This window comes from Lampetra planeri, chromosome 39 (assembly GCF_965212315.1).
Source record: "Lampetra planeri chromosome 39, kcLamPlan1.2.h2, whole genome shotgun sequence".
NCBI classification, from domain to species: Eukaryota; Metazoa; Chordata; class Hyperoartia; order Petromyzontiformes; family Petromyzontidae; genus Lampetra; species Lampetra planeri.
The window spans coordinates 4,163,038-4,178,808 of record NC_136145.1 but is presented as its reverse complement, the minus strand read 5'-3'; the positions used below and the strand labels follow the sequence as shown (position 1 = coordinate 4,178,808).

The following is a 15,771-nucleotide window of genomic DNA, read 5'->3' as shown; positions in this document are numbered from 1 at the left end:
ATGAACGAGACCTCCCCTGCTCCTCCATCAGCACCGGCTCCCAATGGAACAGTGAACGAGACCTCCCCTGCCCCTCCATCAGCACCGGCTCCCAATGGAACAATGAACGAGACCTCCCCTGCCCCTCCATCAGCACCGGCTCCCAATGGAACAATGAACGAGACCTCCCCTGCCCCTCCATCAGCACCGGCTCCCAATGGAACAATGAACGAGACCTCCCCTGCTCCTCCATCAGCACCGGCTCCCAATGGAACAATGAACGAGACCTCCCCTGCTCCTCCATCAGCACCGGCTCCCAATGGAACAATGAACGAGACCTCCCCTGCCCCTCCATCAGCACCAGCTCCCAATGGAACAATGAACGAGACCTCCCCTGCTCCTCCATCAGCACCAGCTCCCAATGGAACAATGAACGAGACCTCCCCTACTCCTCCATCAGCACCGGCTCCTAATGGAACGGTGAATGGTACATCCCCTGCCCCTCCATCAGCACCAGCTCCCAATGGAACGGTGAATGGTACCTCCCCTGCCCCTCCATCAGCACCAGCTCCCAATGGAACGGTGAATGGTACCTCCCCTGCCCCTCCATCAGCACCAGCTCCCAATGGAACGGTGAATGGTACCTCCCCTGCCCCTCCATCAGCACCAGCTCCCAATGGAACAATGAACGAGACCTCCCCTGCCCCTCCATCAGCACCGGCTCCCAATGGAACGGTGAATGGTACATCCCCTGCCCCTCCATCAGCACCACCAAGCCTGGCTCCCAATGCAACCGTGAACGGTACCTCGGCACCTGCAATATCTGCATCAACGGTGCCAGTCTCAAACAGCACATCTACACCAATGGTGTCCAGCACGACCACCACGACCACCACAGCTACCCCTGCTGTACCAATCAAAGAGTACCCTATTTTCTTTAAAATTGTCAATCAAAAATTTGACACTGCTCTGAATGACAAAACAAGTCCTGCTTACAACGATCTTGTGAACATTATCGTACCACAGGTAAGCGGCACAACTTCACACGGGATTGCGACCATGTTTGCATCACCTTATTTGCTGGGGGCTTAATATCTATATATTAATTGACCCCTGACATTCATGTAGTAGAACACCTCTAGTCTATGGCCTTAGACTCCGCCATTCATTATCCATTAACTCCTATCCCATGTTGTGGAAGGGGTTGCTGCTTGTCTGCAAATTATTCACGGAGAAGAAAACATTTTTGGAAATTCATGCGATTTAAAATTAATTTGGAGATGAGCAGATTAACTTCGCAGGTAACATTGTGGATAATAGAATCTACAAAATTCGTCGCCGATATCACTGCAGATAAGGTGAATTCTACAGTTTTTTGCAATTTACTTGCTTCGCCACCCAACAGAAACCCACGTTGGTGTATTATTCGTATATGTTATCACTTTCTGCTCATGTATCATATCCACTGATAGATTACTTTGATATGACCGCAATGAAAGTAAATGAAACACTTTCAACACCTGGGGATTGTGGGGTCATTTGCCTCATTTTGCTATCTTTCATTCGTTAATTAGTGTTTTTGTTATTTAAAATATCTGTTAAGATTACACTTGTATCTCCCACATTTTGCATCATTGATCACTTTGAAGGCCCACGGCCTGTTTTATACATAACCAAATGTAAACTCGTGGATTTGACAAATTACAATTATTTTGTTTTCTATACAGTATACTGGATGAAGTAACCAATAACTGCATTGACATGTTAATCCTTTCCTGCGTTTGCCTTTCCCTTAGCTTGATGTGGTGTTCAGGAAAGCCTATGGAAAAAAATTCTCCAGAACCCGAGTTAATCATTTCAGGTATGAATTGCTTATTTTACGCTATATAACTAATGTAAATCTGGTATTGTTGCAAAGGTACAATGACTGTCACGTTAAAGGTTCAATCCACTGCATGTTCGATGTTTTTTAATTAATGCTGACATTTAATTGGTCTCTTCTCCTATGTAAAATGGGTTTCTACACTGGTTTTGAAACAAATACATTAGCGACACTGTCATTTAAATTTGAGAATTATTTTTCTTTTACCCAACTTAATTTCTGGTTGCACTTTTGATATCCATGAGACAAATAATACGAAATCTCAAGAGCAACGTGATGCCATGTGTCCATAAACCACTGCAAGAAGTTTCACCATTCCCATATGCTGCTATGTGATTGCCACCATGGGAGTCAACCTGATATTTTTTTTTTTTAGAGCTGCAATTTAAAGTAGAAAAAAATTATGGATTTTTTTTACTGCATTTATTGGTGACTTTGCTGATATCAGCAAGCTCTACACTTGAACCTACCTTGATTATGGATAGTTGAAACCTAAATTTGGACCCAGGTTCTCTCTGCAGTGCTAACGTGGTACTTTAACCTCTAAGCCACCTGGCCACCTCCATGAAACACAATTCCGAATGGTTAATCTGCGTGTGCGTGTACTGTATTGTGTTTGATTTTTAAAATGTTTTTAAAACTGGGCGGTTTGCGTATGTGATCAAAATTAATCTCAAACTGTATTTTGTTCCTGCAGTAATGGTTCGGTTAACGTGGATGCTGTAGCAGAGTTTACCAATCAAAGCGCACCAAACCAGGACAATATACTGAGGACACTTGTGACTTCCTTGGAAAACTCTTCAATTCCAAATTCAACACTGCAGCTGGAACCCACATCTATAAATGTGTCAGGTAACAAATCAACACTGATAATGATACACGTGTAAAAAGATATATTATGCAGCAAAACATAACAGGATAACTGCTTTCATCCTTGTTAAGACGTCCTTGTCTTATCCTGACATTTGTGAATTTTTCTGACAATTTTATTATTGGCAAAAGAAAGTGCTATAATGCGCAGTGTTGCTCCATTGCCCAAAGTATTTTTTTATAGATCTGGTTGTGGGCAATATGTAATAATACAATATTTAACGCTAACATTGATATATCAAATACATGTGTAAAAAAAAAATCTAAATTAACCTAGGCACTTGCCAAAGTGAGCACACATAAGTGAAAATGAAATGAAAAAATATGGTAAAAATGTTATTCTAAGATTTGAAACCAAATTGCAACATCCGGCGCATGAAGTCGTGGACAAGGGTGTCATTAGACATCAAAATGTGAAATTATTATAGTATGGGCCCAAAAGACTAATTGGGCCTTTTGGACAAATGTTCTCCAAATATTTGAGGTAGCAAAGTCAACTTCAACCTTGTCAGTCTCATCAGTCGTGGTAAATTTGTTTAATTAAATCACAGGGATAAATTGTGCAAATGAAGTGAACGTGGCTAAATATAAAATGGCTGAAAAACATTCTGAATATATTTTCAGACGAAATAATGTAGATCCTTGAAATAATTTCAACGCTTTGTTATAATTAATGGTACAAAGCATATTTCCTGCTTCACTGCTGGATATGGGGCTCCCCATGACGTGGGCTGTCAGGGTTATTTTCCCATACTTCACCATGCTGGTCAGTCCAAATTTGTGAAGAGTGCATTGAAGGTATAAAATGGAGTTGTGCAAGTGCATTTTTTTGTCATTGCACAATGCCAATAGGTTGTGGTGTTTTTTGCCAAAGGCTAATTTTAAAATTTGCCTTCCAGATGTCACGCTCGCCACTCTGCCGCTGCTCAAAGTAAACATTGCCTTCCTCGCATTGAACAAGGTCTACAGCAGTGCCATGAACGACACCACCTCGGCTGAATACACTGCCCTCAGCCCTCCGATCACACTAGAGGTGAAAGCACCCACAAACGCACTATACTAAAACTTACTCAAGTGCTTTCTTGAGGCAACCAGTGTGCTTTGTTCCATGCAGAACAATAAGCCTTTTTTGGCCTTCCCCAAAAATTCGAGTGTCCACCAACAGGCCTGCCCCCCCCCCCCCCCCCATGTCTGCAAACCATACGACATTGGCCCGAATCCATAATTTGGCTCCCAATTCAGTTGCACACAAGTGACTCAAGATCAGTGGCCTGTTTCGAGATACATTGAGCTTGTCCCAGCCACCATTCCCCACTCGTCTCAATTTCCATCTCCCCTGTCAAAATAACATGTGTCATTGTGGAGAATATAAGTAACAAAATAAATCATTGTACTACCTGCTTTTATATTTGTCTGTCCACAAAATATTACATTCTTCTTTGTACAGCCCAGCCTTCTGGGAATGCATAATTACATTCCCTCATCTCACGCTTCTCATTCGCGTACTCTCTGCTGCAATAATTGAGGCCTATATACAAATTTTCCGAGTCAACTTTCACTCGATGGGAAGACTCTGCCTCTGGCCATCTGCACCTTTTGGGCACCTCCCCCAATTCTAGTCCTGAATCAAGACGGTCTTCTCCTCTCTCTCTACGAAACTTCTTCATTCTTTCACCACAATGTCATCTTCCATTCTCTTTCTGGCTTTGTGCTATTTTACCCTTTCCCTGGTATGTGAAAATACCTCTCTTACGCTTTCGAGATGGGCATGTTTCCAATGTTTTGTAAATCGTTTTGAGATGTGGTTACATTTTATGTTTTGTAAATCCAGAATGTATTGCAAGAAATGGAGATGACGACTGAAATTCTCTCTCAGTTTCTTAATCTAAATGCCTTTTCCCCAACAGGTGCAGAATATGTTCATCGGTTATTCAAAGCAACCAGTTTCAGTGGTAACCACATTGTCGTGAGTTTTTTTTATATTCCTTGATTTGAAATGTAACTTGGTAAATAATAATAAAAAGTGCATTTTAAGCATTTGTATATATTCACAGGCAGACCTCTCTTAACGTTTAAGATGCATTCCTGGAGAAGTGCGCAAATCGAATTGTCGCTTAAAGGGGTCCGCGTACCATTTGTGTAATATATCAGGATGAGTTTTCGACGGCATTTTTTGTTATTTTGTCTGAGCAATACGAGGGCCTCATTGGGATGTCTTGAATAGAGCTCCTAATAATACGCATGGCAAGCATTTTATAACTAAAGAGATTAATTTATTTTAATAACAACAGTTATGTACTATACTAAGGAGTACATTCTACTGTACTACAATATATAATGGAGGGAAACCAAGGTTTGAGCTTCTGCAATCCCAATCTGGGTTTTAGTGATGCCCTCAGTCGAACATTTCAGTGGTGAGGTTTCTTTGTAAGTGGAGCTTGAGACTATCCTGGTCTCATGAGCTTCACCTGGCTAAACATGCTGTAAATAACATTGAGAATAAAAGTAGTAAAGTTATCGTAACCATGAATTGTGATAGTTTCATCACGGTGGGTGGGGTTCTGTTTGGCTCTGCGTATGTCGCCCATATTGGCTGAGCGAATGATGGGGTGGGGTGCCTTTCCTCGGCCGGCGCTGCTATGTTCCCACTCCTAAGCACTTTTAACAAAAACATTTTAAAGTACATTTTCTCTCGGGACAAAGAGCACTATAATGAAGCTGCATTCTTGCAGGGTCACGCTAAGGTCTGCCTGTATAGAGATACATTAACAAATCCATTCTTTAAATGTTTAAATTGCTGTGGCCATCGATTGTGAATATGAAACGGATTTCTCTTGCAGGAATTCTTCCGGTGTGGTCGGCGTGACCTCCATAGCATCATTCAACACCACGAGCGTCATCCCGCCTGTAGACGTCTTCGACCTTCTGCGCGCCAAGATTAGCAACAACTCTCAGTTGGCGAGCACTGGTGTCTACGTTAAAGAGTCGTCCATAGCCATCGATGGTAAATACTTTCATTCTCCAGCAGTAGAACACACAGCCAGTCGCATGGCTACATAGTGCCAGAATTGTTTTGCCTGCGGTTGTGCAAATGCATTTGTGGAGGGGATTGGACACCAAAAACCAAACCTAATAAAATGTATTTGGCAACTCAAGCTGCTGTGGATGATAGCATGTAGATCCACGAGGATAACGCTCCACCTCGCATATCTGTAGGATCTTGCTTTAATTGAATCGCAAATAGGATTGATTAGCAGAAAACTCGTGCTCAAAGTAGATATAATAATAATAATCTGTGTCTTCTCCCCGTATCTCTTCTTCAGGTACCAAGCCCTACAATGTGGTCCCATTGGTGATGAAGATCAACACCCCGTTTGTGGCCAATTTGGCTACCAGATCAACCGCTGAATACAGCACCCTGAATAGCAAATATGCAGGAGAGGTTAGTGATTTACTGAACATTTTATGATGCATTTCTTTATTTGTCTGCGTGCCTCCACTCAATGATCCTTTTTAGATAAGGGTCCTGTATTATGTTTGGCCAACTCCAGAACAACCTACCATGTGCGGTGGTGGGGGAGTGCTAATGCTCAAGCTCTACATGAATTTGAGTTGTACAGGTATCCCTTGATTTTTCAAACGTTCACTTTATGGCATTTTGCGTTTGTGCCATTTTTAATTATGGATACTTTTCAATGAACGAAATCGAATTTTCACATGGCATGCGCCATTTTAAATTTTACAAGCACCTGGGAGGCACCGTTATCCGTCGTCGGAGGCTGGTGTAACGGTATCCCGACAGTGCAACAGTAATTCCTCCATCAATTTTCCATTCATTCTAATGTGCAAATCTTCTGAGTATACTGAAAAGGTTATTTTTTTAATTAATTGTTATTCGATCGTGTTATTATTTATGTTCTTTATATTTTTGTATTGTGAAAGTAATCGGTGTTGTTTTAGGTTAGGAATATGAATTACTGTCCGGAACACATCCATAATTAGAAGTTTTAAATGAATGGGAAAAGTCATTCCGACAAAATCCTGTTTTATGCATATTTTTTTTGTGACTGGATCACTTTTATAAATCTACGGATACCTGTACCGCCATCCGCTAGTCCCCTTGCAGCATAATCCTACACCTGATAATCTCATGCAGTCTCCCATCAAGTACTAATCAGATTCAAGGCTTTGTTAGTGTCTGAGATTTGAGAAGAAAAATAAGTATGAAACCTGTCCAAGGAGTTGCGAAGCAAGGATATACTGTAAGATTCGTAAAGTTAATTTGTCTTCATTATTTAAAAGGGTTGTTAAAAAAAATTATATTCTTAAATATTTTTGAAGACAATGATAAGCCCAATGATATGAGGTTTCAGAATGATTTCCCAGACAGAATCAATTAGGTTGAGTCGCTTTGCACCTAAAACGTGCATTGTGAACTTGAGAGTGTAGTATACATTGCTGTGTCCATTTCAGCAACCGGAGTTTGTACTGTGGAGTGTAAAATGCCCACTAATTTGTATTTTTTGTTGCAGCTGAAAAATGTTCTTCTTAAGAAGTATGGGCCCAACAACCCACTGTTACTGGACACAACATTCAGGTTGGCTTGTGTGATGTGCTTTAATGCCTACTGGGTAGTTAGCTGCTTGTACTCGTAGAGATGGTTCTACTACATTGTAGATAAATTAAGTAACTAATTGTCAACACCTGTGGGTGGGGCTTCTAGTATACCAGAGTGGGTGGCCCAACTGGGGTTTACACAATGCCATACATCTCAAACGAACCATTACAATTTTGTTTTTATACAGCTTATAATTGTGAACTTATGCTGTAAAATAAAACTAGCACATCTGGAGAAAATGAAATGGTGGGGGAGCAGGGGTGGTTTGCTGATAGTTATTTTTAGAGCAGGAATTACTACAATGGTGTAATGGTTAAAACACTGAACTTGCAGTCCAGACGTCACCGATTCATTCTCTCAGAACGGCAGTTGAAATTATGGTGCAAATTTTAAAAGTTCCCCCCCCCCCACCTCCACTTCTGTCCACCCCACAGTATAAATGGGTGCAACGATCTTTTACCACTCCCACTGCTTGCAAGACCATCTGGCCAGTCTGCAAGAGTAGGCCAAAATACCCTCCTAGATGGTATTGCTCCCATTTCTTCAGCTAGCAGTGGTGTGACCAAGCACTTGTAGGGCCACACATTCAGCATAGAAAGAGACATTTGGTCCTATACTGAATAGAAAAATGTTTTTAACCTGGATTGTATGAGACCATGATCTCAGCAGTGTGGATGGCCAGGAAAATAAATTCCAGACTCTGCATATCAGTAAAAAATGTGTGACATCCCAAAACACTGAGCTGTTGAAATATAACTTAACTTTTTGTCTTTCCAGTGACACCCCACCATCAGTGCAGTCTTTGACCAACATTATCTTCAGTTCTGACATCGTCGCTAACGCCACAGAACTTCGCTCCCTCGTTGAAAGTGAAATCGCATTCCCAATGCAGACCTTTGGAGGGTCTGGTCTTGCAGTGGATGCACAGACACTCTCTGTCGACGGTGAGCAGCTGCACTTTTCAAGTTCTCCTTTATTTTTTTTGCCTTTGTCGCCAGCATCACCGTCATCGTCAGCCATATCTGCCCATTGCTGGATGAATGCCTCCTCCATGCCATCGCCATGCCTTGTGGGCCTACGACGCGACAATGTATCTGACCTTTTGCATAGAAGCTGATCTCATTGACAAAATAATCCATCTCTTCAGTGGTTGTCTCTCCTCTCTGTTGCGCTGATTCCTTTTTGGCTGCAATTTCCTTCAACAGTCTTGTCCATCTGCCACCTTTTCTGACTGTCTACCCAGGCCCACTTGCTTATCTTATGTCGGTCACGTCTTCAGTTTGTCTTCCTTAAGCCTTCTGTTCTTTCTGTGTCTTCAATTCCATTCCAAGCTGCTTTTGTTTACTTTTCCAGGTTTTCAATATTGTCATTGCCCATGTGTCTGATCCATATATCATAGCTGGCAATGTGCATTGATTGAAAACCACATGTTTTAGGTATGCTGCTTTTCATCATAGAATTTAGCTTTACAGCATACTCTATTCTGCTGCCATTCATATCTTTATTTCATCGCATTTAATTGACCTAAGATATACATATTGCACTGTTTCCTAGTTGTGTATAATTGGTATATAAGATATGTAATAAGTGGCATACAATGCTGGATGAATGGCATAATATGCAAAACACCTAGATAACCTGTGCATATTTTTTTGCAATTTCAGGTCTTGTGTCCTCCTACGTCTCCCAGGCAATTCATCTCCGCATCACCAACAGGCAATTTGTCAGTGACTTAAATGATGCCAACACCACCGCATACAAAAACCTCGCCAGTGAAGTTCAGCAAGGGGTGAGCAGAGTTAAAGCGCCATTGCCACATCCAGTTAATGCAGTATTGAGGTGCCCTGTTACAGAAACAGATCCACCTCCGTGTTGTGGGTGTCTACTGTGAAGAGACGTTCACGACATGTGCGACCAAAAAATAATTTGAGTCTACGATTTCTTTTGCTTCAGTAATGTAACTGATTTACACTGACAACGAAATCTTTATTAACAAATAGCACAGAAAAATGGTAGGCTCGGCACTGAGGCTAGCCCAAAAGTTGCGGCAATGAAATATATATTCTTGGTAGAAGGGAAACAATATTGTTTCCCTTCTACGTGACTTGACCAAAAGAACCAAGAATATGAATCCCTGCAGTCATGAAAGCTTTAAATCAAAAGATTAAATATAGTTGGAGTACAGTAGGGCTCCTCATATCTGTGATGAATTTGGTGGTAAACTTCTTCATGGATCCTATCTATAAATAACCAATAATAACCTTGAGCCATTTGCAAAAAAAGACTCCTCTCCAGCTTTCCAAGTGTTCCTCCTGGCTCTTGCCAAAACCCAAGTGTTTGCTATTTGTAATTGTAGAATGAACAATCCAATACGTTGCATTGTTCAGCACCAAATGGAGGGCTGCCTGGCATGTGTTTCCATTAAACATTTTATGACTTGTTTTTCAAAAAAATCAAGAAAATCCACGAACCCAGGTAAGTTAAAGCAGCGATCAGTTGCCAAGAACAATACTGATACATCAATGACTTTGTTTCGCAGATGTATGCTTTAATCCATGGATTGCACAGCAACCTTCGATTGGTCACGATCAACAGTTTCAGGTACGTTGACCTTAAGTTGTCATCCTGCTCTTAGTGGCACAACATTGAAATAAATTTGTTTTTGGAGTATTCCAATGGTATATTTTAACCAATAATTGGAAAGTTTGCTAGTCTTTCACATGAAGTTATTTTCAAAGTAAGTAATTCACAATCATTAAAACATGAACACATTGCAAACATACAAAATCTTCAACATCGTATTGCTTCCATGTATTAATTTGCCCATGACTAGTCAAATGATGCGGTCGTTCGGGCATATCTCTCCACCTTGCTGCCCTTACCAAAAACCAGCACATATCGTGGGAAGCATCTTTAGTGGTACATTATTACACAACTGGTAAAACCTAGGACTTCTAATATTCTGGGAGGACTTAAAGATGTCCTGGGATGGCTAGGACGGAGGTTATATTTGTCAGATCGATTTTTATAACCCATAATTGCATATGCAGATTCTGTGAAGCAGAGCGAGGGAGGCTACCATTTTTGAGTTTTCACATTTTTGTTGTTCCCCGTTCTAGCTCTGGCTCTGTGCTAGTCGAGTCGACGGCCACGTTTGCGGATGCCGCACCACTCGCACAGACGGTTCTGAACGACCTGATCGCCGCCGCAACCTTTCCCAATGGCTTGCAGCTCGATGCCACAAACATCAGTGTCAACAGCGCCACACGTAAGTCCCTCGCCAAGCATTGCAGCTCCCACTGGTTGCGAATGCCCGCGTTTCGGGGTCTTTGATTGTTATTCAGGGTGTGCTGATTATACTCTGGGTTTCTCATCACTCTTACATCGCTACTAACATAGTTTTCCGTTCCCGTGGATTTCCCTCGCCGTTTCCTTCACACGTCGAGGAAATCTTGCTCTACCAAACTTTTTGCCTCCATATTGTGTTCGACCACCATGTTGCAGGTCAAAACACTAAACCACTTCTTCCTGCTCACTGCTTGACCTTTGGAATTGGCTCCCATTTGTCTTGCTTGCCAAGTTTTTGCAACCTTGTCCAATAAACAAAAAAAAATGCATGGACTCTGATTGTAATTTTAATCGTGCTGTCACTGCATTAATGTACTCCTGCAAACTGTCCAAAAAGTAATCTACTTCCAAGAGTTATAATACTGTAATACAAAGTGCGCGTGGTATAAATATATACATACACACGTATATATAAATTATTTGGCATGTTAAAATGTAAATGTGTTTTTTTTATAATTAATATTTCGTGTTGTGTTCTTTTTCCAGCAACAACTGCGCCTACCACTGTTGCAATGGTAAATGCAACGACGAACGCCACGGCCGATCCCCTGGTGAACGCCACGGTGAACGCCACGGCCGTTCCGCCAACAAACACCACGGTGAACGGCACGGCCGCTCCGCCAACAAACGCCACGGTGAACGGCACGGCCGCTCCGCCAACAAACGCCACGGTGAACGGCACGGCCGCTCCGCCAACAAACGCCACGGTGAACGGCACGGCCGTGCCACCAACAAACGCCACGGTGAACAGCACGGCAGTTCTTCCAACAAACGCCACGGTGAACGGCACGGCAGTTCCGCCAACAAACGCCACGCTGAACGGCACGGCAGTTCCGCCAACAAACGCCACGCTGAACGGCACGGCAGTTCCTCCAACAAACGCCACGCTGAACGGCACGGCAGTTCCGCCAACAAACGCCACGGTGAACGGCACGGCAGTTCCGCCAACAAACGCCACGGTGAACGGCACGGCAGTTCCGCCAACAAACGCCACGGTGAACGGCACGGCAGTTCCGCCAACAAACGCCACGGTGAACGGCACGGCAGTTCCGCCAACAAACGCCACGGTGAACGGCACGGCAGTTCCGCCAACAAACGCCACGGTGAACGGCACGGCAGTTCCGCCAGCAAACGCCACGGTGAACGGCACGGCAGTTCCGCCAGCAAACGCCACGGTGAACGGCACGGCAGTTCCGCCAGCAAACGCCACGGTGAACGGCACGGCAGTTCCGCCAACAAACGCCACGGTGAACGGCACGGCAGTTCCGCCAACAAACGCCACGGTGAACGGCACGGCAGTTCCGCCAACAAACGCCACGGTGAACGGCACGGCAGTTCCGCCAACAAACGCCACGGTGAACGGCACGGCAGTTCCGCCAACAAACGCCACGGTGAACGGCACGGCAGTTCCGCCAACAAACGCCACGGTGAACGGCACGGCAGTTCCGCCAACAAACGCCACGGTGAACGGCACGGCAGTTCCGCCAGCAAACGCCACGGTGAACGGCACGGCAGTTCCGCCAGCAAACGCCACGGTGAACGGCACGGCAGTTCCGCCAGCAAACGCCACGGTGAACGGCACGGCAGTTCCGCCAGCAAACGCCACGGTGAACGGCACGGCAGTTCCGCCAGCAAACGCCACGGTGAACGGCACGGCAGTTCCGCCAGCAAACGCCACGGTGAACGGCACGGCAGTTCCGCCAGCAAACGCCACGGTGAACGGCACGGCAGTTCCGCCAGCAAACGCCACGGTGAACGGCACGGCAGTTCCGCCAGCAAACGCCACGGTGAACGGCACGGCAGTTCCGCCAGCAAACGCCACGGTGAACGGCACGGCAGTTCCGCCAGCAAACGCCACGGTGAACGGCACGGCAGTTCCGCCAGCAAACGCCACGGTGAACGGCACGGCAGTTCCGCCAGCAAACGCCACGGTGAACGGCACGGCAGTTCCGCCAGCAAACGCCACGGTGAACGGCACGGCAGTTCCGCCAGCAAACGCCACGGTGAACGGCACGGCAGTTCCGCCAGCAAACGCCACGGTGAACGGCACGGCAGTTCCGCCAGCAAACGCCACGGTGAACGGCACGGCAGTTCCGCCAGCAAACGCCACGGTGAACGGCACGGCAGTTCCGCCAGCAAACGCCACGGTGAACGGCACGGCAGTTCCGCCAGCAAACGCCACGGTGAACGGCACGGCAGTTCCGCCAGCAAACGCCACGGTGAACGGCACGGCAGTTCCGCCAGCAAACGCCACGGTGAACGGCACGGCAGTTCCGCCAGCAAACGCCACGGTGAACGGCACGGCAGTTCCGCCAGCAAACGCCACGGTGAACGGCACGGCAGTTCCGCCAGCAAACGCCACGGTGAACGGCACGGCAGTTCCGCCAGCAAACGCCACGGTGAACGGCACGGCAGTTCCGCCAGCAAACGCCACGGTGAACGGCACGGCAGTTCCGCCAGCAAACGCCACGGTGAACGGCACGGCAGTTCCGCCAGCAAACGCCACGGTGAACGGCACGGCAGTTCCGCCAGCAAACGCCACGGTGAACGGCACGGCAGTTCCGCCAGCAAACGCCACGGTGAACGGCACGGCAGTTCCGCCAGCAAACGCCACGGTGAACGGCACGGCAGTTCCGCCAGCAAACGCCACGGTGAACGGCACGGCAGTTCCGCCAGCAAACGCCACGGTGAACGGCACGGCAGTTCCGCCAGCAAACGCCACGGTGAACGGCACGGCAGTTCCGCCAGCAAACGCCACGGTGAACGGCACGGCAGTTCCGCCAGCAAACGCCACGGTGAACGGCACGGCAGTTCCGCCAGCAAACGCCACGGTGAACGGCACGGCAGTTCCGCCAGCAAACGCCACGGTGAACGGCACGGCAGTTCCGCCAGCAAACGCCACGGTGAACGGCACGGCAGTTCCGCCAGCAAACGCCACGGTGAACGGCACGGCAGTTCCGCCAGCAAACGCCACGGTGAACGGCACGGCAGTTCCGCCAGCAAACGCCACGGTGAACGGCACGGCAGTTCCGCCAGCAAACGCCACGGTGAACGGCACGGCAGTTCCGCCAGCAAACGCCACGGTGAACGGCACGGCAGTTCCGCCAGCAAACGCCACGGTGAACGGCACGGCAGTTCCGCCAGCAAACGCCACGGTGAACGGCACGGCAGTTCCGCCAGCAAACGCCACGGTGAACGGCACGGCAGTTCCGCCAGCAAACGCCACGGTGAACGGCACGGCAGTTCCGCCAGCAAACGCCACGGTGAACGGCACGGCAGTTCCGCCAGCAAACGCCACGGTGAACGGCACGGCAGTTCCGCCAGCAAACGCCACGGTGAACGGCACGGCAGTTCCGCCAGCAAACGCCACGGTGAACGGCACGGCAGTTCCGCCAGCAAACGCCACGGTGAACGGCACGGCAGTTCCGCCAGCAAACGCCACGGTGAACGGCACGGCAGTTCCGCCAGCAAACGCCACGGTGAACGGCACGGCAGTTCCGCCAGCAAACGCCACGGTGAACGGCACGGCAGTTCCGCCAGCAAACGCCACGGTGAACGGCACGGCAGTTCCGCCAGCAAACGCCACGGTGAACGGCACGGCAGTTCCGCCAGCAAACGCCACGGTGAACGGCACGGCAGTTCCGCCAGCAAACGCCACGGTGAACGGCACGGCAGTTCCGCCAGCAAACGCCACGGTGAACGGCACGGCAGTTCCGCCAGCAAACGCCACGGTGAACGGCACGGCAGTTCCGCCAGCAAACGCCACGGTGAACGGCACGGCAGTTCCGCCAGCAAACGCCACGGTGAACGGCACGGCAGTTCCGCCAGCAAACGCCACGGTGAACGGCACGGCAGTTCCGCCAGCAAACGCCACGGTGAACGGCACGGCAGTTCCGCCAGCAAACGCCACGGTGAACGGCACGGCAGTTCCGCCAGCAAACGCCACGGTGAACGGCACGGCAGTTCCGCCAGCAAACGCCACGGTGAACGGCACGGCAGTTCCGCCAGCAAACGCCACGGTGAACGGCACGGCAGTTCCGCCAGCAAACGCCACGGTGAACGGCACGGCAGTTCCGCCAGCAAACGCCACTGCGAACGCCACGGTCGTTCCGCCAACAAACAGTACAAGCACGGCGATCACAGTAAAAACATCAACTCCAACCGCCGGGCCAAACGTAGCATACTCTGTATTTTTTAAGATTGTCAATGAAGGCTTTACAGCCGAGCTGGCCAACAACACAAGTCCAGCTTACAAAAGCCTTGAAGACAACATTGTGCTACAGGTAAACGAAAAGAAAAACTTTTGACCGTTTATACTACGTAGCTTTTCACTCGTGTGCCATAGCTCCCTGTTTTGTGGTTATACCACATGTTCAAGATGTCAGAAGTTGTCTGCTCCACTTGCTTGGAAATTGGTGGAACCGAATTCGGTTGAACTAAATTGGGTTTAGTTCCTGAAGCTCCCAGCACGTGGTCTAAAACAATGCACATCATGCCGAACACACCGGTACTTACATTTTATTTATGATAAAGATTTTTGGGCTGGGTTGCATGAATCTGTCATACAGCCACTTCCGCCTAATGCAGCTAATAAGTTTTCTTCACGCGAACAAAATGTGCCAATTAGTTACTACTTCAGCACACTGGTGCGTTAGAGACCAAACCCACAACATTTGCAATTGAGTGGTGTTTTGCTGTAAATTACAACCATCATCAGACAAATGTTGAAGTCGATGGACAGCCTTACTTAACTGGCTGTCGGGTGAAGGTGGATGTGCGACACATTTACATGATCAAACCCAAAAAACTTGTTTTTTGAATGATTTAATTTTACCTGAACTTGTTTAGACTACTGTCAGATAATTAGAAAATTATAACCATGACACTGTCATTTTGTCTTTTTGTGTATGTTTAGCTTGATCAAATTTTCAGAAAAAAGTACGGATCAAAGTTCAGCAAGACCCATGTCTTGCGCTTCTGGTAAGATTTTTGTTTTGTAGACTTGTTGCAATTTATTTTTCACTTATGTTGTCCATGCAAAGTTGAGCCATATTTAAGAAAACAAAAAATGTCC

At 46.9% G+C, this 15,771-nt stretch overlaps 1 protein-coding gene across 1 annotated transcript in view; it reads left to right on the top strand.

Annotated features, from left to right (window-relative positions):
• LOC144731399 (uncharacterized) overlaps positions 1–15,771 on the top strand; it is a 30,498-nt gene continuing 14,727 nt past the window's right edge. Inside the window, exons 1-14 of the mRNA XM_078612417.1 lie at positions 1–1,005; positions 1,776–1,840; positions 2,559–2,713; positions 3,631–3,764; positions 4,639–4,697; positions 5,572–5,735; positions 6,055–6,173; positions 7,264–7,328; positions 8,127–8,293; positions 9,014–9,138; positions 9,889–9,950; positions 10,469–10,617; positions 11,184–14,980; positions 15,613–15,677. Coding sequence (XP_078468543.1) covers positions 1–1,005; positions 1,776–1,840; positions 2,559–2,713; positions 3,631–3,764; positions 4,639–4,697; positions 5,572–5,735; positions 6,055–6,173; positions 7,264–7,328; positions 8,127–8,293; positions 9,014–9,138; positions 9,889–9,950; positions 10,469–10,617; positions 11,184–14,980; positions 15,613–15,677 — 6,131 coding nt within the window. The remainder of the gene's footprint in view (positions 1,006–1,775; positions 1,841–2,558; positions 2,714–3,630; positions 3,765–4,638; positions 4,698–5,571; positions 5,736–6,054; positions 6,174–7,263; positions 7,329–8,126; positions 8,294–9,013; positions 9,139–9,888; positions 9,951–10,468; positions 10,618–11,183; positions 14,981–15,612; positions 15,678–15,771) is intronic.